General features: G+C 27.6%; 2 protein-coding genes across 3 annotated transcripts in view; both read right to left on the bottom strand.

The window, feature by feature from the left end:
• The window catches only part of LOC101238459 (arf-GAP with Rho-GAP domain, ANK repeat and PH domain-containing protein 1), a 119,870-nt gene extending 109,564 nt beyond the window's left edge, over positions 1-10,306 (bottom strand). Inside the window, exon 1 of one of the 2 annotated variants that reach the window (XM_065812214.1) lies at positions 10,182-10,306. The gene's annotated coding sequence lies outside the window, so the exon portion shown is untranslated. Of the gene's footprint in view, positions 1-207; positions 332-10,181 lie in introns of those variants that run through there. The other variant, XM_065812215.1, reaches the window with a different exon arrangement.
• A 10,382-nt stretch (positions 10,307-20,688) lies between these two features.
• Positions 20,689-24,514, bottom strand: LOC136087960 (uncharacterized). The gene is made up of 4 exons (XM_065811592.1): positions 24,473-24,514; positions 24,313-24,365; positions 21,676-21,823; positions 20,689-21,426 (listed from the first exon to the last, which is right to left on the bottom strand). Exons 1-4 carry the CDS (start codon positions 24,512-24,514, stop codon positions 20,689-20,691), a joined length of 981 nt encoding a protein of 326 aa, XP_065667664.1.
• Between the last annotated feature and the right edge of the window lie 2,072 nt (positions 24,515-26,586).

Consider the following 26,586-nt stretch of genomic DNA (forward strand, 5'->3'; position numbering starts at 1 on the left):
ACAATATATTCATATTTTACATATAATTATTTTTATATGTGTATATATATATATATATATATATATACATACATATATATATATACATACATATATATATACATATATATATATATATATATATATATATATATATATATATATATATATATATATATATATATATATATATATATATATTATATAAAGAATTTAGTGGCAACTAACCATTGTTCACTTTTTCTGAAAAAATAAACACAGGTAGAAAACTGTTCGTTTCGTCATACAAAAATTACCAGTAGATTAAAAAGCAGTCCAGGGGTGTCAATGTCTAGCACTTATTTCGACCTCTGTATATAAATATATATATATATATATAAATATATATACACAAATAAATATATATATATACATATATATATATGTATATATATATATACAACCCTCGAAATAATATATATATATATATATATATATATATATATATATATATATATATATATATATATATATATATATTTATATATATATAGGCTTGACCAGGAAGGCGTGCAATTTCACGTCGTAATATGACCACGCAAATACTATTTAATTTTACTTAACTTGACCACGGTTGTTAATATATTTTGAAAATTTTAAAAACGCGCTAAAAAAATTATCTTAACTTAACTATAAAGAAACTTAAAAAAAACTTATTGTAAAAGAAGCAAATAAAACTTTGTAAAAAAAATAACGAAAAACAAAAAAAACAACTTAACTAAGACTAAAATAACAAAAATAAAAACCAAAACAAATAATAAACTACATTTCTTTTACGTTTTTATCTAAATTTCGTTTGGAATAAATAACTTTGAATCTTTACTAATGTTTTTATAATATAATATTATGCGAAACCCTTTTTAAATAAAATAACAACTTACAACTGACAATTGTTTAATAAATGCGTACATTTAAAAGTTTAAAAAAAGATTCTTAACAATTCTTCGTAAAAAAGAAAAAATAGTTAAATTGTTCATTTAAAAAATTTATTTAATTTTTTTTTATTTAAAAACATTTATAATAAAAAATAAATACTTATATAAATATAAAAAAATGTATATTATTCATTAAAAAATCATTAGCAGTGATTTGTTACTTCATTTAAATGCGTTTCAAAAATATAAAAACGTAAGTAAAGATTAAAGTTATTTAATTCAAACAACTTTTAAAAAAGTTTGTCTTTTTTTTTTCTCAACAAAAACTTTAATGATTCTTATATAAAGTTTATTAAAAGGACCTTCGCTGTTTAAAGTCGTGACTAATAAAATTTAAGTTTTTCATTTTTTAAATTTTTGCTTTTTTTATTTTTATTTATAAAAAAAATCTTGTATAATTAAATAACATAAATAAAAAATTATACAACTTTTAATGATACTTTAACTAAAATCATTAGCTACTTTATTTAAAAGCATTTTCCAAATATAAAAACGATAGTAAAGATAAATGTGTCGAAGTTATTTATTTTCAACATAATTAAAAACCAATTTTTTAGCACTTTTGTGAAAAACCGTGGTTAAATCATCAAAGCAAATTATTATTTGCATGGCCATATAAAGACTTGAAATCGCACGCCTTCCTGGTTAAGCCTGTATATATGTATATATGTATATAAATGTATATATATATATATATATATATATATATATATATATATATATATATATATATATATATATATATATATATATATATATATATATATATATATATATATATATATATATGAATACATTAAAATAAAACTTTTTTTTATGGATTAAATCCAAATTCATAGTTAAACTATGAATTTATTTGTTAAAAAATTTGATACCCTTGTAGTAAAGTATATTAAAAAACCATTAAAAAATTGTATATATGTTAGGGTGCATACAACGCCCCAATTTTCAAAAATCTATCCCTATTCCTAAAACTTTCTATTGGTTCTCACAAGCAACTCTGTTAAATTTTTTTCAAAATTGAATGAGATTTAGGGGGGCCACCTCAAGTCTGAAACATGCAACAAGACCCTAAACAGAAGAAAAAAAAGTTTCTCAAATGTATGTCATGTTGGGTCTCAAAAGAAGCGAAATTTTATAAAAATTTTATAAAAGAATTATTATTTTAAGTTTTATTGCATAAAAATTATTATCTTTTTACAAAAAATTAAAAAAAACCATTTTTTCATGGTTTTTATGGAAATTTTTATTTTAAGGTATTTTCAGCAAAAAAGCTTCTTTTGAGACCCAACATAACATACATTTGAAAAACTAATTTTTTTGCATTTAGGGTCTCGTTGCAAATTTCAGACTTGAGGTGCCTGTCCTAAATCGTATATATATATATATATATATATATATATATATATATATATATATATATATATATATATATATATATATATATATATATATATACAGATATATATATATACAGATATATATATATACAGATATATATATATACAGATATATATATATATATATATATATATATATATATACAGATATATATATATATATATATATATATATATATATATATATATATATATATATATATATATATATAAAGGTGGTTTTAAAAACAAATTTTTCTGAAAATGACTGCTGGCACCCCCTGAATATGTTGTATATAATTAAAAAAATGCTAGATTTAAGAAATTTTTGAATAAAAAATATTTTAAGGGGTTGCTACCGACCCTCGAACATTATATAGGTCTCTAATATTATTAAAAAAAAAGTTTTTCAAAATTATGTCATGTTGGGTCTCATATGAAGGGAAATTATATAAAAGTTTTAAAAATATTAATCATTTTATAATTAAATTTTTATTTTAGATTTTAGTAAACAAAAAGTTACGTTTTTTAACTAAAAATTAAAAATAGGAAATTCAACAAGATTTTTTGATTATAATTTTTTTTATCTATGTTTTTTTATGAAATAGAAACAGAAATATAATTTGGTTCAACACACCTCACAGCAAAAACGTTTCAACAAATATTGGAAATGCGTTTTTAAAATTATTAGACAAACGTTTCCCTCCCTCTAATAAATTGCTTAAAATTTTTAACAGAAATACCATTAAAGTAAGTTATAGCTGTACAAAAAATGTAGAAAAAATTATAAAAGATCATAATGTTGCTTTGATTAATAAAAAAAATTTCTTAAAGAAAAAAATACTAAAAATTGTAATTGCAAACAAAAAATTGAATCCCTATGAATAGATAAATGCCTATCAAAAAAAATTATTTACAAATGCATTGTTTTCTCACAAAATAACCCTGTTAAAAGCAAAAATTCAATGCAGACTTTAACCTTGCTGCTGACAAATTAGTGGACCTAAATTTTGATGTTTGAATTGCAAACAAATCATCATATGAGGACATCATTCCAGAAGTTTCTGGACATGATACCATAAAAACTGAAGCAGAATCTAATAACCACATTGATATTTGCAAAGATGCTACAAAACCAAGCTTGAATAAAGCAATCTATCTCTGTATTTAACGATTCTTTCTTCTAACTTTGGAGATGATTTTTACTTTTTTCTATTACTTTGACCAGAATATTTAAAAAACAATCAACTTTCTATAATTCAAAAATCTCTCTCACTTGAACTTTTGTTTTCAATCAATCAATATAATTTCTCTTCAATAATTGCATACTGAAGAACAATTAAAAAAGATAAAAAAACTGTTGAGGCATAAAGACCTACATACGATTTGAAACAACTATTAAAAACAGTGGTATAATAAAATAATATTAAACAAAATAATAATATTATTATTAACAATAATATTAATAACTATTATAATTTTAATAATAATAATAACAGTAATAATAACAACAACAATAATAAAAATATAGGTGTTAATAATAAAAATAATAATATTAAAACAATAACAATACAAGGACATAAAAGTGGCCGTTTTGGGAGTGCTTCAAAACACACACTTACAAAGACATACACATGTATATATATATATATATATATATATATATATATATATATATATATATATATATATATATATATATATATATATATATATATATATATATATATATATATATATATATGTTGTCAGAAAGTTTTTTCCGTATTTTGTTGACAAAAAGTAAAAATTAAAATGCAAGACCAGAATTTTTTTTTTAATTAATTGAAAGACTGCCTGCCCCAACCAAACCCTCAGTCAATGTAGCAGCACTCCCTTGCGAGTCAGGCTAAAAAGTAGTAGATGTAGCAGCACTCCGTTGCGAGTCAGGCTATTTGTCAGTCGATATAGCAGCACTCCGTTGCGAGTCAGGCTATTTGTCAGTCATTGTAGCAGCACTTTGTTGCGAGTCAGGCTATAAGATAGTCGATGTAGCAACACTCCGCGCATGATTTACAGTAAAAATAATAAAAATAAAAACATTTTATAAAAAAAAATAAAAATAAAAACATTGTTTATATTGTTAAAAACATTCAGAATGTTTTTAAAAACATTTTGGTCAATAAAATTTGCGTTTTTGCGGTTTTTTTAAAAAACGATTAACTTGTAATTAAATTAATGGTTTTAACTTTCTGACAATACGCAAATGTTGGACGAAAGTCAAAAGTAATTAAAAGTGATGTATGTGTTGGCGTAAGAATCATTTTTTTCCTTCCGTACTTCCCAATGCAACAATCTATAGAACTTTATATATATATATATATATATATGAAGAGTTAAGTGGAAAAACCGGCGTTGTCACATTTAAAAAATATTGAGAAAGTATTTATTGATCATTAATAAAAGTCTTTATTTAAAGCAAATGAAACTAAGCAATTTAAAAAAATTTATATTATAATTATTTTATTTAAAATTTATTCAAAACAAAACATTATGTAATTTTTTATACAAAAATTTTTTTCTCTTTGCTTTAAATAAAGACATTTATTAATGATCAACAAATACTTTCTCAATACTTTTTAAATGTGACAACGCCAGTTTTTCCACTGAGGTCTTCATATATATATATATATATATATATATATATATATATATATATATATATATATATATATATATATATATATATATATATATATATATATATATATATATATATATACATATGTATATATATATATATATCTACATATATATGTAAATATATATATATATATATATATATATATATATATATGTATATATATATATTTATACATATATATATATATGTATTTTCCTTCCGTACTTCCCAAATGCAACAATCTATAGAACTATATATATATATATATATATATATATATATATATATATATATATATATATATATATATATATATATATATATATATATATACATATATATGTATATATATATATATGTATATATATATATATTTATATGTATATATATATATATATATATATATGTATATATATATATATATATATATATATATATATATATATATATATATATATATATATATCAGTGGTGTACACTTGCGGTCGCCCGATGACAAATGCCACTCAAATCTTTCGAAGGGCTACAGGAAATAATGTTTTGATGCAATTGAATCGCCCGGCCGGGCGACTATTAAAAACTGGTTCATTTTTTAACTTATTACTTAAATTTATGTTACTCATTATTCAAATTTATTTTTTTGGCCGCAGTTTGCATTTCTACATTTAGTAACATTTTCCCTACTAAAGATAAATTTATTCTTTTGTTTTCGAAAGACTATTACTTTTTATCAACGAAATATTAATTTTTATCAATGAAACAGCTTTTGATAATTACTTTTTAATCTAACGTAACAACAAAGCAATATTTTTAAAGTCTTATTGTTGAAGTTTATTTTCCTTCTTTTCTATTAACTTACAACATTTTGTTTAAATTAGAACGCCAGTTTTTATTTTTTATAAAGAATGAATGAAAGTTTTGAAGTCATAACTGCTGTTAATTAGCAAGCATTTTTATAAGATGAAATTATAAAAATTTCTTATATTAAAAGTTTATTTATGAAACACTTTTAATTAAATAATAAACTTTTTTTATTTAATTTTGTTAAAACACTTGTTGAAAGCACCTTCTTTAAATAATATAATAAAATTTTAATATACAAATAAAGTTTTATTATAAGCTCTATAATACATAAAACATACTAGTAAACATTCCATTGTTATATTATAAAAAATAATTTAAATATAATGATACATTTTTATTTTAAAGAATAACTTCAAAAAAACTTTGTTTGAAAGCTGTTTTACCTTTCAATTATTGTTCATTAAAAGTTTAATTACAAAAAAACTTTTTTTTCTCTCTTTAAAAAAGAGTGAGAGCGCTATAAAAATACCAAGCTGTTTAAAACGCTAGTTTAAATGTTTTTAAAATTTTTTTTTAAAAAAGTCTTTAAAGTTGCATTTTTCATTCAATCAAAAATTCAATTAATTACATAAAACGGACGCAAATAAAAATACCAATACATTTTAAACACAAATATATAAATGTGCCAGTAGCTTTTCACAATTTTCATTCGTTTAAAGATTAATTACATAAAAGGTGGCGCAAATAAAAATACCAATCATTTTAAATGCTACTTTATAAATGCAACAATAGTTTTCTTACAATAAATATCATAACATCAACAATAGTTTTCTTATAATAAATATCGTATCGTAACCGCTGAAATTGAAAAAAAGATTAATAATCTTTTTTATAACTTTATATTCATCAAATATGAAAATATAATTTTATTCATAGTGAAAACATACACTTTAAAAAACTCATTTGAGACATATTTAGAACATAAATAAAACCTTTCTTTTTTTTTAATGATAACGGACGACTCAAAATAATGGCAGGCGACCAAGATTAACTAAATTATTACTCTCAGTCGCCCGCCGGACGACCGGTTAAAATCCTAGTGTACATCACTGTATGTATATATATATATATATATATATATATATATATACGTATATATATATATATATACATATATATATATATATATATATATATATATATATATATATATATATATATATATATGTGGTAGTACCGCGCTCAACTTGTTTCTCCGCGCAGCGGCCTTGTTCGTCAAGGTTCGTGTTTCGGAGCTGTAGAGTTGAGAGAGGGTTATAACCACTAATAAGTAGCCTCCTTGTTTGTAGTGGCCTTCTCGGCCTTGAGGAGGTGAATAAAATAAAAAATATATATATATATAAAAAAATATATATATATAAAAAATATATATATATATATATATATATATATACACATAAATATTTACACAATTACATGTATATATACATGTAAATAAATACAAATAAACAAGTAAATATATTAATACTTACACACATATATACATATACTTACACGTATACATATATATGGATAAATACCCTACATGTATATATTCACACGATTACATTAATACACGCATATAAATATGTGCATATATGGAACAGAAGAATAAGGAGTAGAAGAAAAGATAACTGAATGGGTTTAAAAATAAGGGATTTTCTTTATAAAATTTGAATTAGAGAAATTTTAATATAGTGGTCTAAAAATATCTAAACTTTAAAATAACGAAAAACTTAAAAAAAAACAGAAGAAAATAAAAGAATAACTTTTTGATTATAAGCATAATAAATTTATGCCATTATTGGTTGATAGTTTTTTACAATATAAATGGACTATGCTAAGTACTACACAAACAAACCCAAAATAAATTCAGCTCAAAAGAAACAGGCAAATGTTCTTAAAATATATCTATATACATTTTTACATTAAAGTAACTTATAATGAAACAAGCAATAAGATTTTTGAAAACATCTTATTGGATCAATATATATTAGGTCTACCGAAATAGCAAACTATTTCGGACCATATTCGAAAGATAGATTTAGTATGGAAATATTCAAGATGGGTGCCACATGAATTAAGTCAGAAGAATTTGGATGATCGAGTTGTCATATGCACATTTCTACTTGCTCGGAACAGAACCGAGCCATTCCTGAATAGGATGATAACTTTTGAACCCAGAAAACCTAGCCCTTCCACATCTAAACCATATTTGACTCTGAATGTTGATTGTTTTGTTTATGGTGGAACATTCAAGGACATTATAAGCTTTTGAAACCAAACGAAAAGCTTAATTTAGAAAAGTATTGTCAGCAACTGAATAATTTTACGACAAAAATTTAAGAAAAAAGGCCATTGATGTTCAATAGAAAGGACATCATACCGCATCATAATGCCAGGCGGAATGCTGCTTGGGGACTTGTCAAAAAAATTGCAGAGCTAGGCTGGGAAATTATGTTGCATCCGCCATATTCTCCAGACTTAGCACCCTCTGACTATCACTTGTTTTTGTCCTTACAAAATTTCTTGAATTGCAAGAAATTCGAAAACGAAGAAGATATCAAACAAGCATTATTTCATTTTTTTGAGTCAAAGAATAAAACTTTTTCGAAAAATGGATTATACATTTTACCAACTTGATGTCATGATGTAACTGAATTAATGGCAATTATATTATTCAATAAAGTTTATAGATGATACCAAAAATATATATATGTATAAATATATATATATATATATATATATATATATATATATATATATATATATATATATATATATATATATGCATATATATATATATATATATATATATATATATATATATATATATATATATATATATATATATGTATATATATATATATATATATATATATATAATATATATATATATATATATATATATATATATATATACAGAACTTTATCTAAATCAAACTTAGATAGATAGAAACTAGATTGAATTTAGTTTTAAAAACATTTTTAATTGGTTTACAAATAATAATAACACCTAATATATATACGCATATATATATATATATATATATATATATATATATATATATATATATATATATATATATATATATATATACATACTGTTTTCAATCAAAGCCATTAACAGTTATTTACAAGTCAACTTGTCAATAATTGATCTTTAATTGATATTAGGTGACTTTACAATGAAAAAAATAAAAAAAACTTTTTGTGGCACCACATGAAAAAAAAAAAAGATTTTAAAAGAAAAGAAACATTAAAATCTTATTGTTCTTACACATTTATAGTTTCATTTTTTAAGTATGCCAATCAATTGGAATTGCTATTTAATATAAATATGAATCTGCATACTTGTTTAATAAAAACAGTACTGAATTACGTTTTATTTCATACTAAGATAGCCATTAGCATTAGACATGGGCTTTGTTACTGCTACTTTTAAATTATATAGATATAGAAATCAAGAAGACAATAGATTTGTAAGAAATATGTTTTAATCGATTATTATTATTAAACCAATTAAAATGTCTTTAAATCTAAACTTAATCTAGTTTCTATCTATCTAAGTTTGATTTATCTAAGTATAGTTTATAACTAGTATAATTTATATATATATATATATATATATATATATATATATATATATATATATATATATATATATATATTATATATATTATATATATACATTATATACATTATATATGTTATATATATTATATATATTATATATATAAATATATAAAATATACAAAATATAATTTATAAAATCTAAGTTTAATTTAATTAAGCTTTTTTAAGTTTAATTAAATAAAATAATTAAATAAAACAAGTTTAATTTAATTAAATATTTTTGAGATCATTAACATCATTAAACAATATTTAATGAGTAAATAGATTGATTACTTAAAATATAGTCAATCAGAAAAGTCAAAGAAAAGCATTAAACATCATTAACTAAGATGTTTATATCATACTACGATATTATATATGATTCATAAATAAAAAGCATAAATCTCTTTCAAACTTCAAAAAATGTTTTTAAATTCTTCTTTATTAAACTTAACCATTTTTCTCTTGAAAATATATTTGAATTATTTTAAAACTGCTGCAAACACTATGCATTACTTCTACTGATTTAAAACTCCTGAAATGAGAAAATTCCATATCGCAAAATTATTTATAGGCCATATAATTTATAAATATATATAGGCCATATTACTATATTAAATTCTGCACTGTTACTACATACACATAAAATTCAAAGAAATTTTAATCAATCCGTCCCACCCTCTCATTTTAGGGAAATTATTAAATCAAACAATTTGTTTATTTACCTACCTTATTTACTTTCAGTCACGTCAAGTATTCTCCTGGTCGTGTTTTGTTTTGCCGCCACCCTCAACTTCTTAAATTTGTACGCCAATGTGGCGGCGTTCTAGTTATTCATCGGTTTTTAAATTTTTAAATTAAAATTTATCGCAAATAGTAGATATAAAAGGCGGTTTGACGTCACCCCTCGTGACTAACCTCGGACACCAGACAGGACAGCGGCTAAGACGCCATAGGCTTGACTCCTCGAGGCCCTATACACTGCATATACACGATGACAAGACACCCAAAAAATATTTATAAAACTCTAGTATACATTTATGTTTTTTTTATTTTATTTTATTATTTAGGTGTCCTAAGAAGAACTAACGGTCTTATTAAGCACCGCGGAAGTGCATTTAAATGCGGTAGTGGTGTAGTGGTAAAGCGCTCGCTTTAAAGGCAAGAGCTCGCTTTAAAGTTCCGAGTTCGATCCCCACCACGTCCCTGGTAGTACCGCGCTCAACTTGTTTCTCCGCGCAGCGGCCTTGTTCGTCAAGGATCGTGTTTCGGAGTTATAGAGTTGAGAGAGGGTTGTGAGGTTCATGCCTCCTTCCTTACTGTGACGCGAATATATATCCAGAGTTCGCTTAGAACCCGGACCTCCTGCTTCTAAAGCAAGCACTCTTACCACTGCGCCACAGCTGCACTGATTTAAAAAGTAATTTTATTGTAATTGACAGCAAAGGACTAAACAATATTATCTTAAACGTAACTCGCATTTTATTTTTAAAAAAAATAAATGTTTTTTTAGTGCAACAAAATTATAAGACACTTTTGGAAAAAATTTATGTAAATGGTCTTTTATAAAAAAAAGACGTCTCAATTTTAAAAAATCAATAGTACTTTTACCATTTTTTTAAATCACTTAAATCATTCTAGAAGTTAAAGAATCATACAACTTTTTTATGAACGAAATGTCAATTGTATCTCATGCAGATGATTGATTTCAAGTCAGCTAGTGAACTATATTGTTTACCACCTTCAAACACTATAAATGACAGCTGTGCCCAAACATTCTCAATCAAGACAAAATCGTTTTTTGCCAGAAAATACTTCTTGTTGCCACTCTTCTTTCCAAGTTACGTAGTTTTTGTAAAGGTTATTCGATCGTTTGTGCATTTTGTTGTCAAAGGTGGTTTTTGCTGAATTTTTTGCGCAATAGATAAAAAGCATTATGAATAACTCGCTGAACTGTTCGTAAACTAGCAATTACACCTACTTCTGCAGCAATTTGACGTCCAGTTAATGAAGAATTTGAAGGTTGTCTCAACAACTTTCGCATATCACGGTCACTTAATGTTAATGGACGCCCGGGACATTTTTTTATTCCATACATATGAGGACTATTAGCGTAGTTTTTATACACAGTTCAGTCAATCGCTCTAGTCATGTAACTAACGGAGTGACCCATCTTCGATAAGTTAGAAAGCACTTTTTTCTCATCTGGGCTCAGCGGTGCAGCACAACCCATTATTTATTAATTTGTTATTTTATACCTAATAAAAAAAAAACCTAAATTAAATTTTTTGACAGTTCACAGCAGTTTACAGTTAAATAATCGTCTGTGGTGTTTACATCAAATAAATATTTGTAATTGCCCACAACTGCGGTTTGTAAGTAAAACGTTTTTTGTAAAACTGTTTTATAATTTTTTTACACTGAAAAAACGGGTTTTTTTTATAAAATATTATTTAGTGTTGTAAACCATTTGCTTTCATTTTCAATAAAAGTTAGTTTTTAAATATAAATGTATAGTAGACTTTTAAAAACATTTTTGGAGTGTCTTATCATTTTGTCGCGCAGTGTATGTTTGACACCATTTAGAACGCCGACCTAGGTCATCACATTAAAGGGTGGAGGGAAAACAGGATTAAAAACACTTACTAAACTCAAACTAAAGAGCAATATTGTTAAGACTGTAATTTGGTGTTGCTGATGAATCAGTTGATATTAAAACTTGTGCACGGTCACTAAAAATAATTTCGTATTTGATCCCTAAAACTTGAAGGGTGAAACGGTAATAAGATTTAAATTGAGGAGAGTGAGGTAGTTGGATCCATTAGGAGCTGGTCCTTGTCCATAAGCAAGTGAAATGGTAGCTTTGTGCCCGGCAGTGCAATTTGTCAAAGATCCTGATCTTAGGAGGGTGAGATTTCCGGGGTCAGCCTCGTCGTGGATGTCTTGTATCAGCCTATCAAGTAAAGCTTGCTGAGTGGGAGGTAAGAAAGGATCTCTTATTGACCAATATTCTCCATTATCTATCAATGAATGTATTTCTTGACCTTGCATTCTTACTGTTAATTTTTGAATGATTGCACGTCCTAAATTCGCAACAAGTTGAGCTATTTAATCTTAAAATGATATCATATAGTAATCAGACTGACCCAAGGATAACAACCATGTTTGAGGTTAAGAAATATATAGAATTCATCAAAATTTTTTAAAAAAAGAAAAAAGTGCTGGTACTAAGAGCAAAGAAACCTCTGCGGATCTAGAAAGAAGGCTAAACATAGCACAAAATTAAGCACTTGAAGCAAATGAAAGATTTGAAAACGTTAAAAAAAATATATCAAGATTTGAAAGTATTCGCTAATATTCGTGATACGTTTTATAGAGTTAGAGAAACTTTGACTGACACAATTAGTTATATAATAAACAGATTTGGGTGGACTCCTGATTTCATGATTTGGGTGGACTCCTTACGCTGCAATACTTATAATAGAAGCTGTAATAGGAACTGTGACAGAATTAATTAAAAAATTTGCAGGTGTGTCACCAAAAAATAAAAAGCCAAGTAGTGGCAAACCATATACAGGGGATGGAAAACCAGAGGTGACAAACCAGATCAAAGTGGTCACAAGCCTAACCCAGACAAAGGCAACCTTATAAAGGTGGATATAGTGGAGACGGTGGTGGAGATAATAAAAAAGGAAAAAAAAAAGAATGCTTGAGCATTTTGCAAACGTATTAGGGTGGATTGATAAAAAAGCATAGGAAAAACTTCCTATGCTTTTTTATCAATCCACCCTAGTACGTTTTGTGAAAAGGAGCTCAGGTTACTACGTAGTTAGCTGAAAAGACATGTGGCTTATAAATTTTAATAAAAAAGTTGTATCCCAACTTTATTATGCATTCATTCATAGCTATATGAATTATGCAAATATTGCTTGGGCAAGTACTGAAAAAAGTAAGTTACAATCACTCTATCGCCGTCAGAAATATTTCGCCGTCAGCAACAATTTTGTATTGATTATCGTGCATCCCAATTTCGGAATGATATTGTTTTGCCTAATTTTAATTTTGATCTACCTGTTTCTTTGCATCTTTTTAAAATTAAGCTAAAAAATCTTTTACTTTCCCATATTATCAAAATTTGGCAATAATATTTATATTATGGAAATATTTATTAAACTTTATTACCTATACTATAAAGTGAAATGTGTATGTATATTTTATTATGTTATACTTATAGTTACTTTATAACCTAATAATTTGTTTACACTAGTGTAAGATTCTGACGATAAGATCTTACTGACCTTCTTTCTAGTTTTTTAAATGTTAGTAGTATTTGCTTACTTTATAAATTGTATTAATTTTTATCTACTCTCATTATGTTATAAAAAAGATGATAACAATCCAAGATGGATAAACAAACCACCAGCTGGCAACGATGGCCATTACATGAGAGGTGGTCCTCAATACTATTTTTATAATGAGTATAAAGAAGGATTCATTTATAAACCTCTTGATGATCTACCAAATTACATTCTTAAAACTGTTGTTGTAAAATTGAATGAAGTAATTTATTACACCAATAGAGGAGCAAGTCGATGCCCATTGACTATTACTAACATTGAAAATCCAGTTATTTTTGTTAATAAAAATTTCGGCTTTAAACCAAAGTATAAGAACACATTTTATACTTACTTGGTTAAGCAACTTCACGTTCCTCAGGATTACACTCCGAATGATGATATTAGCTATATTAATTTGCTTAATTTTGCTATTTCACATGGTAGCTCTTGCTGTGGTGTGAATACATTGATACTATACTGAAATGATCCTTTAGCACAGGCTTTGTTTTGTTTTCATATTTACTATACTGTAAGCCGTATGACGGCTTAGTGTGACACTTTCAAACAAAAAACGTTTTAACCAAATGTAATTAAATATGTAAATAAAAAGGTTTTTTAAAAAAACTAAAAATGAATTTGATATTGATTCAGGAAAAATTGTGACAAATTGGGATTAAACTAATGATCTTCGGCGATTTGTTTAAGACGATGAAACAGGAGATTATCACATTAACTTATGAATTTGTCAGGAACCAGATGAGATGAATTGTATTACCAAATCTGGCCTTTAATTTATTTCAGAACCAATTTCGTGAATAAAACTGAGTACATGGAACTCAATGATTGGAGATCATTGAACGAGCAGCAATTTTAGAAGAACGAGCGCAATTTTAGCTCAGCAAGTGTTTATTAATGCTTTCCGGCAACAAGAATGTAGTATTAAAATTATTGATAGTAAAAGTAAAGAGATTAAAGACCGTTTAAATAATGACTTAGCAGATGTTCGCCGTCAATTAAACATTAAATATTTAAATTTTAAAAAATATAATATTCCTGAACTAGCTGTATCCTCAAACTCAAACAATAATAAAACAATGCGTAATTCAATAAATAATTTTGAAAATGTAACAAATCAAATCGTCTCAGTCAGAAAAAATTGTCAGTCAGACTTTTTAAAGTATAAAAATCTTTCATCAAATGGTGTTGTTTCGACTTCAAGTTCCCTTAGTACAAAAGCGGTTGGAAATGTAAAAAATTCAAAAAATCAAATAAAAAAAGTAAACAACGTCACTAAAATAATCAATCCTCGTAATAACCAAACAGATGAATATAAATGGCCAGTAGGAACGACGCTAATATGTGGAGACTCTATTTGGATGGGGATTAACGAAAAAAAAAATGCATAAGCTTGGAAAAGTAAAAGTAAGAGTATTTAGTGGTGCTACGATTGAAGACATGCATTATAACCTAGTTCCACTTTTGAAAAAAGAACCTTCAAATATTATCCTGCATGTTGGAACAAATAATTGTACAAATGATTCTGAATCTGCTTTGGCAAAATTAAAAGATCTTGTTTCCTTCATTTCAAAATCTAACCCTTTATGTTCAATAATTTTATCTACACTAATTCGTCGTTTTGATAATGCTAAAGCTCAATTAACGTCGCTACACTTAGCCGAAAAATTAAAACTAACTAAATTTAATATTATTGATAACTCTAATTTGTCTAATGAACACCTTGGGCTACGTGGTCTTCACCTAAACACACGAGGATCAGGTAGACTTGCCATGAACTTTATTGCATATCTAAAGTCTATTTGATAGACATTCCCCTATAGATTCTTATCACCAATCTACCTTACCAAGTACTTTTGAAGAAATTAGTCTAAATTCTGATTTGGATAAACTAAGGGCCAAATATCCCAAAAATATCAGTTTAGCATTTTTAAATATTAATTCAATTCGTAATAAATTTTTAGATATTGTTACCTATATAAATAAAACTGTTGATATACTTATATTAGATGACTCCTTTCCAATAAATCAATTTTTATATCCAGGTTATAAAACGCCTTATCGGCTTGATATCTCTCAACATAGTGGAGGTCTTCTTGTATACATAAATGAAAATATCATTTCTAAAAGATTAGCTAAAAAGGATTTCCCCAGAGACATTCAAATTATCACTTTTGAAATTAAATTAAGAATGCGGAAATGGCTCATAATAGCCACTTATAAACCCCAAAATCAGAATTGTGACTATTTCTTCAATCACCTTAAAGGAGTGCTTGACTTTTATTTGCAATCATATCTTGATTTTATTCTAATAGGAAACTTTAATATACAACTTTCAGAAAAAAAAATGAAGGAATTCCTTCAACTTTATCAATGTATTAATTTAATTAAACGATCGACTTATTTTAAATCGGTCAATAACCCTTCCTGTATAGACCTTATCCTTACTAACAGAAAGCTGAGCTTCCAACATTCAAATACCTTTGGTACGGGTGTGAGTGATCATCACCATTTAATATACACCATGCTAAGATCCACTTTTTGTAAGTTACCACCTAAAAAACTTATTTATAGATCGTTCAAAAATTTCTCAAGTGAGATTTTTGCAAAAATACTCCGTTTCAACTTAAAATCTTGTTATGATATTAGTACTTTTAATGAGATATTCAGCAATTTGCTTAATATTCATGCCCCTCTTAAATCAAAAATCCTAAGAGGTAACAATAAACCTTTTATAACTAAAGACTTACGAAAAGCAATTATGCTCCACTCTTCATTATATAAAAAATTTTTAGTTGATAGATTTTTCAGCTCTAATGTACAAAAAACAAAGGAATTTGGTGGTTAAGCTTAACCGAAAAAATATGAAGAAGTACTTTGAGCAAATCAATACACTTTCGACTTTAAATACATCTCTCTGGAAGCTAACTAAGCCTTTCTTTTCGGACAAATCTACAAATTCTAACGAGCGTATCACTTTGACTGAAAATGGCAACATTATCTCAGACAGTTCTTTGTTCACTAATATTTTTAATAAATATTTCATAAATGTTGCATTGCCATCAAGTATGGCCGACCATATTAAATGGTCTTTTTCTCCTTGCACTTCAAACCCAGTTGAGTCAGCTATAAAAAAGTATGTTGACCATCCTAGTATAAGAAACATTAAAAATAAATTCAAAATGAATGCACATAATTTCAAGTTTCATTGTATTACACCTGATGATATTACAAAAATTATAGGGTCTATGAATGAAAAAAAAAAAAAGCAAGTGGTGAAATACCAACTTTTATGTTAAAATCTTACTTAATATACTTTAGGGATAGTCTTACAGATTGTATCAATAATAGCATCTTAGATGGAACATTCCCGTCATTTCTAAAAATGGCGGATGTTTTACCGTGTCTTAAAAAAAATGACCCAACAGATAAGGCTAACTATCGTCCTATAAGTGTCCTACCCGCTCTCTCCAAAATTTTGGAAATGATCGTTTATGAACAGATTTTGTTATTTATGGAGCCAAAATTTGACAAACTTTTGTGTGGTTTTCGTAGAGGTTATAGTACTCAGCTTACACTTATTTTTTTACTTAATAAGTGGCATGAATGCATTAACAATGGAGGTATTGTTGGAACATTATTAATGGATCTATCTAAAGCGTATGATTTTATTCCGCATGACCTACTTACTGCTAAATTAGAAGCGTATGGTTTCTCTAAAGAAAGTCTTAAATTTCTTATATCGTATATTAGTGGTCGTAAACAAAGGGTAAGGATAGGACCTTCTGTTTCTAATTGGGTTGATATTTTGTCGGGAGTGCCTCAAGGTTCCATTCTTGGCCCCATCCTCTTTAATATCTTTATAAATGATATATTCTTCTTTATTAAAGATACTGAATTGTGCAACTTTGCAGATGATAATACGCTGTATGCCTGTGATTACAGCTTAGAAAAGGTTATTTTTCGATTGCAAAAAGAAGCAACTAATACCATTGCCTGATTTAAGTTTAACTCGATGGTTGCCAACCCTGATAAATTTCAATTACTTTTAGTTGGTTTAAAAAACACAAAAAATTAATACCTAAAAAAAGGTAATATAACTATTTTTGCCTCTGATAGGGTGAAACTACTTGGTGTTACAATTGATAAGAATCTAAATTTTGGAGAACACATTAAATACTTATGCAGTAAAGCTAATGGCAAATGTTTTGCTCTTTCACGCATAAGAAGTTTTTTATCCCGTAATAAAGCTACATTGTTGTTTAACGCCTTCATAATGTCAATTTTTCTTATTGTCCCCTAATATGGATGTTTTGTTTTAAATACTATGACAACCTTATAAATAAAATTCATAAAAAAGCTCTTTGTATTGTCCATAAAAGGTTTGACTTATCTCTTGATGAATTGTTAAGTTTTGATAATCGTCCGAGGATCCACTTAAGAAATTTGCGCTTTCTTATGATAGAAGTTTTTAAATCAATTAATTGTCTAAATCCACAATTTATGAAGGATTTATTCAATACAAAAAAACTTCCTTTTAAACTTCGTTGTAGCAAAAAAATGATTCTACCTTCAAATTGCTCCAAATATAAGGATACATGTTGTACTATATTTAGAGCCATCTCGTTATGGAACACTCTAAATAACAAGACCATGTCCTCTAAAAGTTCTGAGGTGTTCAAAAAACATATTAAAAATTGGTATGCAAAAAATTGTTATTGTAAAATCTGTCGTTTTTAATAACTATTTTTATTTATCCTGACATTATAATACAATATTTACTCATTTTTCTGTAATGAAACGGTTGTAATTTAAATTTGAATTTGGATTTGAATATTTTTAATGTTATTTGTAATTTATATTATAATTTTAAAATTGTAATTTTTTTTTTGTTTTTAAATACTTTTTAAAAGATTAATCGAAAATTGACTATATATATGTGGACATATATATAGTCAATTTATTTATTTGATTTTTTTTGGTTTATTTATTATTTATTGTTTTTAACGATTTTCATGTGAGTGTGTATAGTCTATAATTGTTAAATGTGTTGATTTTAATTAGTTTATTCTTGTTAAAACTATTGTAAACATCAACAAAAAATAAAGTTTTTAAATTAAACTAAATTAATGCATTAGAAGCACGTATTCACCGTCCAGAAAATAATGCATGAAATAACTAATTATCAAACAACAATGCAAAATGCATCTTGACCAATTAATCACTGTCTTATCCCAGGCGTCTACATGATTGCTAGCGATTTAGCATTAAAAATGGACAACACAGTTGAACAAAACAATCAATTATTTATTGCCCCCTTGGTGCTCCACTAGGTGTAAAAGATATAAGCAAAATAAAAACTTCCATAAAACCAACATACAGCTCAACAGCTGAAATAACAAAACCAAAAGACGGTGAACAAGTGAAACAACAAATTGAACGGGTAGATCAACAACTGAAACAGATAGATCAAAGACGGGTACGAGCACAAATCCAACAGATACACAAAAAATACTTACAGCGATCAATACATTTATACAAATAACTATAAGAAAGAGCTTACGAGTTTGTCATTGCTGGTGGTATAATAGTTGTTTCATATTATATTGTACGATACATTATAGATTAAACAATTTTAAAAGATTTGAGATAAAATTTTAAAATTGTTAAATATGAAAAAATAAATATTATAAAGAAAAATGAAACAAACTCATACAGCTCACCAAGTAAATATTACTGGAACTATTAAAGTTACTTTAACGGTTCCGAAAACATCATCGGCACATACTAAAATTCCTTTACGAAAGTTTATACACTATATAGGTTGTACTTCACCCGGCGCCTTATTTATAGGGGAATGTGATAAGTTATTTTTAAACGCGGCAACATTTAAAGGAAACACTCAAAGAGTATTAGATACCATGACTACCTTACCTAGTGGTGTCAGTTTTATAACTGTTGAACCTGTAACTTTAAACCGGCTTCATTTACAACCTTAACAAGAAATTGATCCGATTGTTTTTAAATGTATTGGTTATGATGCTGTATTAGTTTTGATATTTTTATTAGCTGTTTTAGTTTTGATATTTGGGATGGATGTTGCTGTGCGTTAAACTATAAAAATAAATGATATAATATTAATATTGGAAAAAAGTGAAGTTTGATTATATCCAGTGCTGCCAAAATTTAACAAGACGTTTCACCTTCAGATCCTTCATTAAAAGATGTTTCGCTTCAGTCTATACCAAACGCACCTTCAACTTGGCGATTTCAAACAGCTTTGTCACATGTTCAAATGAGTTTGACGATGAATTAAAAAAAAGAGTCTTCGTCGCAAAAGTGTCGCTTTAAAACTGAACACAATTTTTTGTTTGTTTTTGTTTTGGATTTTCAAGTTAAACAATTATTTTATGGGTACTTTTTAGACTTAGGAAAAGTTACTCCATAGTTTTTTAAACATTTATTTACAATTGTTAGACACTTTTAATGTATTTTCGAGTAATTTCGAGTAAAGTTTTTTAAAAAACCGGTAAGCGATAATATAAAAAAGAATAAAATTAAAAACTTGTATGAATAAATAATATTAAGACGTACTCTAATCGATTCACTAAAATAAATTACAGTAATTCGAATTTGATGTAAAAAGTTACTCAAAAAGTTACTCAAAAACTCGAAGTTTTATTCATTTAAATTTGCTCATTCAAAAAAAAAAAAAGAACGTCATTAGTTGAAGCGTTCACGACCTGGTTTCTACTGATGTTATTAAAATAGTTTCACTCACTGTGAACCACAATAACCGCCAGGTTTGAAGTCTCCCCACACCCAATTTTTTTTTCTTATTAAGAAGTAACATAGTATATAACATTCAACATAGTATAAAACATTCATAACATAGTAACATAGTATAAAACATTCATAGTGACCTTTAAAAAACCTTGATCAGAATCCACAGCAACTCTTACAATTGTAGAAAGAGGGTCAATATTCCTTTCAGCGATTATATCATGTATAAACTCATCAATATTTTTAATATAAACCATTGATTTATTTACTATATCACCAGCTTCAACAAATTCTTCTTCTTTACATGAAAAATATTCATTCATTTCTGCTTTTAAAGCCTCTAATTTTTTAACAATATTTCCTTCAATGCTACTTTGAAAGCCAAGACTTTTTCTAAATATAGAACACATTTTTTTGGTTTTACACTGAGATAGTTCTAAACATTTTATAAGTTCAATGATTGTTCCAAAAGATACTTGACTAAAATTAGCACAGTCACATTTATTGTCCGTAGTTCCGGCAACAATAGTTAATGGTTTCCCATGAGTAGCAATTGTGAATTTTTCACCTCTAAAAATATTTTCCTTTTCCATTTTTGTTTTTAAAATACTTGAAGCGACACGTTCTGCACTTGCTGATCCCAATGCATATGCTGCATTAACTAAATTTTTCACAGCTTGAACATCACTACAAAGATGAATAATGCCTGACTTAACAACTCCATAACATTTTAAGCACATCCTTTCATTTTTATCTTCATTTAACTCAGAAGTAATAATGTTAATATCTTTTGATATTTCTGAAACATCTGAAGTTCTTCTGATATCTTGACGGTTTATCTAAACAAACAAAAAAAACTAAAACTATATAAATTAGTAATATAAAAAATATAACTCAATAGAAATAAACACATCGATGACATATTAGTTCCTTAAACAAGCTGTTTAAATGTTTTTTTTTTTTCAAGTTTATTACAGTTGATTGAGACACGGCTCTTTCTTTTTTAAAAATTAATAAAAAATAAAACAACTTTATTTAATTAAACACTAAGTCTTAAATATAGTTTTTTATTAATTTTATCAACTAACCTGAGAAATTTGCTTTAGCCACTTATCAAGGTATTTTGTATCGCTTTTTTCCAAACAATAAAGGTTTTTATAACAATTGCTACAAATAACTTTAGGATGGTTTGCTAAATTTTGATCATAGCTATCCCAAATAAAGGTTTTTATTTTTCTTCAATAGTTTAAGATATTTTATGAAGCTTTGCTGACTTTTTTCCAAAGATTTTAAAACAAACAGTACATAAATTGTTGACCGCCATTTAATAAAACTCAAGTCGTTGTGTACCAGAGTATGTCTAAAATCAAAATACGCCGGTATTTGATTAGCAAATTATAGCCTTTTTTTTTGAAAATGGCGGATATTTTTTAATTAAAAATTATAATTTTGATTTTTTGATTTTCATACATTTTTCCATTCCCCTAGAGGTTTTTACTAACCAAATATTTATTTTCATACATACAACTAATTTTTTATGAAAAAAAATTTGATGTGGGGAGACTTCAAACCTGGAGGTCACTGTGGTTCATTGTGCACTCATACACACAAATGGTGCAAATAAGTGCAAAAAAAAAAAAGGTTTTCTAATCTGTAATCATCAGCAATTTCATAAAAAAAGTTTGAAACTGTATCTAAGTGAGGACATAAACAAAAAGCGCATTTGAAAAAAAAAATTAAAAAAAAATATTTTAAATGCACTTTTTTAAAAGACCTATTAGTAAAAAGACCTTTTTTAAGCACTTTAAAATTATTTTTTCATTACCAAAAGATAACGGCAAACCTAATTCAAGAATCCCTGAAAATTTTTTTAAATAAATTTCAGCTTTAACTCTATAAAAACAAAGTAGTACTACAGAGTTAATGGTCACTCCTACCCTAAAAAAACACGTGCATAAGATGGACCAGAGACTCCTTTATACATTACCATCAAAAAATGTTTCATAACGTTTTTTTTCAATTTTGTTAAATGTCCAGTTTTGAAGCATTTCTAACCCACTGTGCGTCGTAAAAAAATTTCAAAACGTCTATCTATCGCTGTAGCAAGTTATGATAAAATCGACTTATTAATAGGAGTTATTGGCGGCAGTTTCTAAGAGACTAGTGTTGGAGCTTATGTAGGCATAGTACTCACTGGACCGGCGCCGAATTATGGATTATTTCAGATTTACTCAATTTAATTCAAAAAAAGTATAACAGCAACAGCAAACGCTACCACATGTTATATACTTCAACCGCTGAAACCGGATCATTACTTCAAGAATTAATTTCTCGGGATATCGAGCTTTCAGTTCAAGAATTTACTACGCTTGAAGAGAAATTTAGAACATTTTTAAGATTAGTTAATATGGAGATTCAAAAAGTGTAAGCCGACGAAGTCGATAACTGTCCTGAAACACTTCAAGTTATCCAAAGATATCTTTCTACGAAAAGAGCTTAAAAACTAAATAAACACTCCAGCAGTCCGAATTTTTTATTGGCTCGATAGGCGCTTGAACCTGAGAAGACGCTGTTTTAACTATTGTAGGAGTAGTTTAAGGCTGTTCATTATTTTATTCGCATAAATACATGAAAAAATACATGACAACATTAGCAGCGTACGAATAAAATATCGTTAAAATTAACAGTAGACACTTTTAGTTTCTTTTTTAACTGATTTTTTCTTAGTCTTTTTCTTCTTCTTCTTCTTCTTCTTCTTCTTCTTCTTCTTCTTCTTCTTCTTCTTCTTCTTCTTCTTCTTCTTCTTCTTCTTCTTCTTCTTCTTCTTCTTCTTCTTCTTCTTCTTCTTCTTCTTCTTCTTCTTCTTCTTCTTCTTCTTCTTCTTCTTCTTCTTCTTCTTCTTCTTCTTCTTCTTCTTCTTCTTCTTCTTCTTCTTCTTCTTCTTCTTCTTCTTCTTCTTCTTCTTTCATTTTTAAGATTTTTTCTTTTTGCTTACGTATATCAGAGAGTAAGCTTGTTGTTTTTCTTTCCATTTAGCAGCAGCAGCTACCAAGTACTCTTTTTACAGATTTTGCTTTAAGTGCTTTGTCTATTTTTTTTATACATATTTTATTTATATTTAATTGAGAAATTGCTAACAGTTGCTTAAAATTTTTAAGGAATGCTTACAATTTGTTCAAAATTGCAAACAATTATTGAGTTTGTGTTTCAATAACTAGTACGCATTCACCGATTACACCATGTAACAAAATTTCACTTTATTCTATTCTTGGGATAAAAGTGTGTTATCCTAACCCTTTATGTCTATAACAGAAAATAAATCATTGCTATTCCAGAAAAACTTTGCTTCTGTGACTGAAAAAATAACGATTCATAGTTGAAGAGAAGTTATTTATTTGGTAAGGCATCAAGTTGTTTGCATGGGTTGCTTGCACCCAACTGATTTATTCAGCTACATGTGCGGACAATTCATAAAGACGAGTGGAAAAATATTCAGAGGAAGCAAGTTGTATAATGTGCGAGGCCTACAAGGCATACCTCGGTCTGGGATAGAGACAAATCTTGGGCACCGCATTTCACATGCGAGCATTGCAAGAAAAAACTTGAAGGTAAACTGAACAGATGTTTCTCGCTTAAATGTGTTTTAATTTATTTTCATAAAATTTCAATGCGTTAGATCATTTGAAGGAGTTGTAATTTACAAAGTTTTGTCATAAGTCACGTACTTTTGGCGAATACGTTTCATCTTGAAATCTTTCCATATTTTGAAATTTTTTGCCTAAAATTATTATAATTATATATTATTATGTGTTATGTTACAGGTTGGTTCAGAGGAGAAAAGCGAGCCATGAAGTGCGCCCGTGACTTAGTGGTTAGAGCACTTGCTGTATAAGCAGGAGATCCAGGTTCGAAACGAGCTCTGGACATATTTTCGCGTCACGGTAAGGAAGGAGGCGTGAACTTCCTGATTAAATGCACTTCCGCGGTGCTCTGTGACAAGACCGTTAGGACTTCTTGGGACACCTGAAATAAAAAAAAAATAAAAAATAAAAAAGTTTGCTACCCCGCGAGTTTGGCGAGAGCCGACGGACCACTCAAGTAACTGCAACTTCTGCATGGTAAATCCCCAAAAATTGTCGCATCGGCAAAAATTCCCTTCAGATTGTTTATCCAGACATAACTTCTTCCAACGCCATAGTATCACACAGCCCTGATATGCCTTTTCATCATATTTATGAGACAGTAGCAAGTCAGATAGCGAGGTAGATACTGGAGATATGAACTACGATTCTGCAGATGAAGTTGAGTATAAAAAGCCGTACTTCCCTCACCAGAAAGACGTGAACAATTTAATTTGGGACCTCAAACTTACGAAATCAAATGCTGAGCTTCTGATATCCAGGCTCAAACAGTGGAACTTGGCTGATGATCGTACAACTCATCAAAGATTCTTTAACTTCTTCAGTCAACGTAATGGGCTGTGCTTCTGCAACAATGTTTCCGGTCTATTCCAGGCTATAGGTACTGCATGTATTCTTATTGAATAGCGCCTATTCATAGACAGTTCATCCTGGAGTCTTAAAGCCGTGTGGCTTCATAATCGAAACAACTACTTGTCTCTCCCGATGGCCCACTCTGTACATCTCAAAGAGGACTACGCCAGTGTCAAAATGTTGCTGAGTGCAATAAAGTATGACGACTACGGTTAGGAGGTCATCGATGACTTCAAAATGGTCTCATTTTTCATGCAAAGTGGGAGCCACTGATAGAACCTCATAAATTGCTAATGCCACCTCTGCACATCAAGTTAGGCTTTATTAAGCAATTTGTCACTACTCTTGACAAGGAGTCAGCAGCATTTCACTTCCTCCAAGACCTTTTTCCAAAACTGTCCGAGGCTAAGGTCAGGGCTGGTATATTAGTTGGAGCACAGATAAAAAAGATCATAGAACGTGAGGATTTTGCAAAGCTGTTGAACGGGACGGGGAAAGCGGTTTGGAGCAGTTTTGTTGCAGTTGTTTAAGGCTTCCTAGGTAACCACAAAGCTGTAAACTATGTGGGATTGGTGCAAACTCTCATAAAGAATTACACTAAATGGGATGCAGAATGTCTCTGAACATCCATATTCTTGATTCGTATCTCAACAAACTCAAGGAGAACATGGGCATTTACTCCGATGAGCAAGGCGAGCGCTTTCATTAAGACTTATTGGACTTTGAACGTCGTTATCAAGGACAGTATAACGAAAATATGATAGGGCGACTACATTTGGGGGCCACTTCGAGAGAGCGATTTACAAGCACAATTGTAAATCTAGAAAATCTAAACATTTTTTGAACCTTGTTGAGTGGTTTTCGACTATGTTTATCTATTCCTTGTGCATTTTTTATTTTTACCTGATCTTAATGACGAAATTGAAAAAAATCGTTCTTTTTCACAAAAAAACAATTATTATTCGTGCTATTGTCGTATAAGGAAAGTTTGTGCTTAATGAAGTCATTTTTTCACAGATCTTAGACATAAGCAATTGAAATATAACACTTAGAAGCCAGAAACAGAAATTGTGTTACATAGTGTTATTAAAGATAATAAATCTGGTGAAAAAAATTAAAACTTTAACTTATTTATAGTAAAACCATGTTTAAAGTCATGCCAACAAACTCCATTTGCTTTTTAAGTAATATATGATTTCGTTCCATCATATTCATGAGAGCCAGCATGTATTATTAGGCTCGGTTCCCCTTTATTGGTTATAGAATGTGCATCAACATCTGGACATTCTATATAAAACATAGTTTTTGGTGGTGTAGGTAGTGCAGCTTTACATATAATTTTATACACTTCAAGTCTTGAACTAAAAGAAGTGCGAAGAGTTTCTTTTAAAATATATTTTACGCTTGACCGTCCTTTATCAGACAGTTAAATAAAAAGTTTTCTATGCGATATTTTATTGTTGATTGTTACTATATTCCGATTGCTTATTTATTATTTTTCAGAAA

The sequence above is a fragment of the Hydra vulgaris genome, chromosome 12, assembly GCF_038396675.1.
Source record: "Hydra vulgaris chromosome 12, alternate assembly HydraT2T_AEP".
In the NCBI taxonomy this organism is placed as follows: Eukaryota; Metazoa; Cnidaria; class Hydrozoa; order Anthoathecata; family Hydridae; genus Hydra; species Hydra vulgaris.

What these genes read in the sequence shown, in the direction of transcription:
- LOC136087960 (XM_065811592.1), bottom strand. Translation starts at nt 24,514, where the DNA reads ATGTCCAGAGCTCGTTTCGAACCTGGATCTCCTGCTTATACA. An exon ending in CTGGATCTCCTGCTTATACA is followed by an intron (nt 24,366 to 24,472) that starts GCAAGTGCTCTA and finishes TAATAATTTTAG; the next exon opens with GCAAAAAATTTCAAAATATG. An exon ending in GGCTAAAGCAAATTTCTCAG is followed by an intron (nt 21,427 to 21,675) that starts GTTAGTTGATAA and finishes TTGTTTGTTTAG; the next exon opens with ATAAACCGTCAAGATATCAG.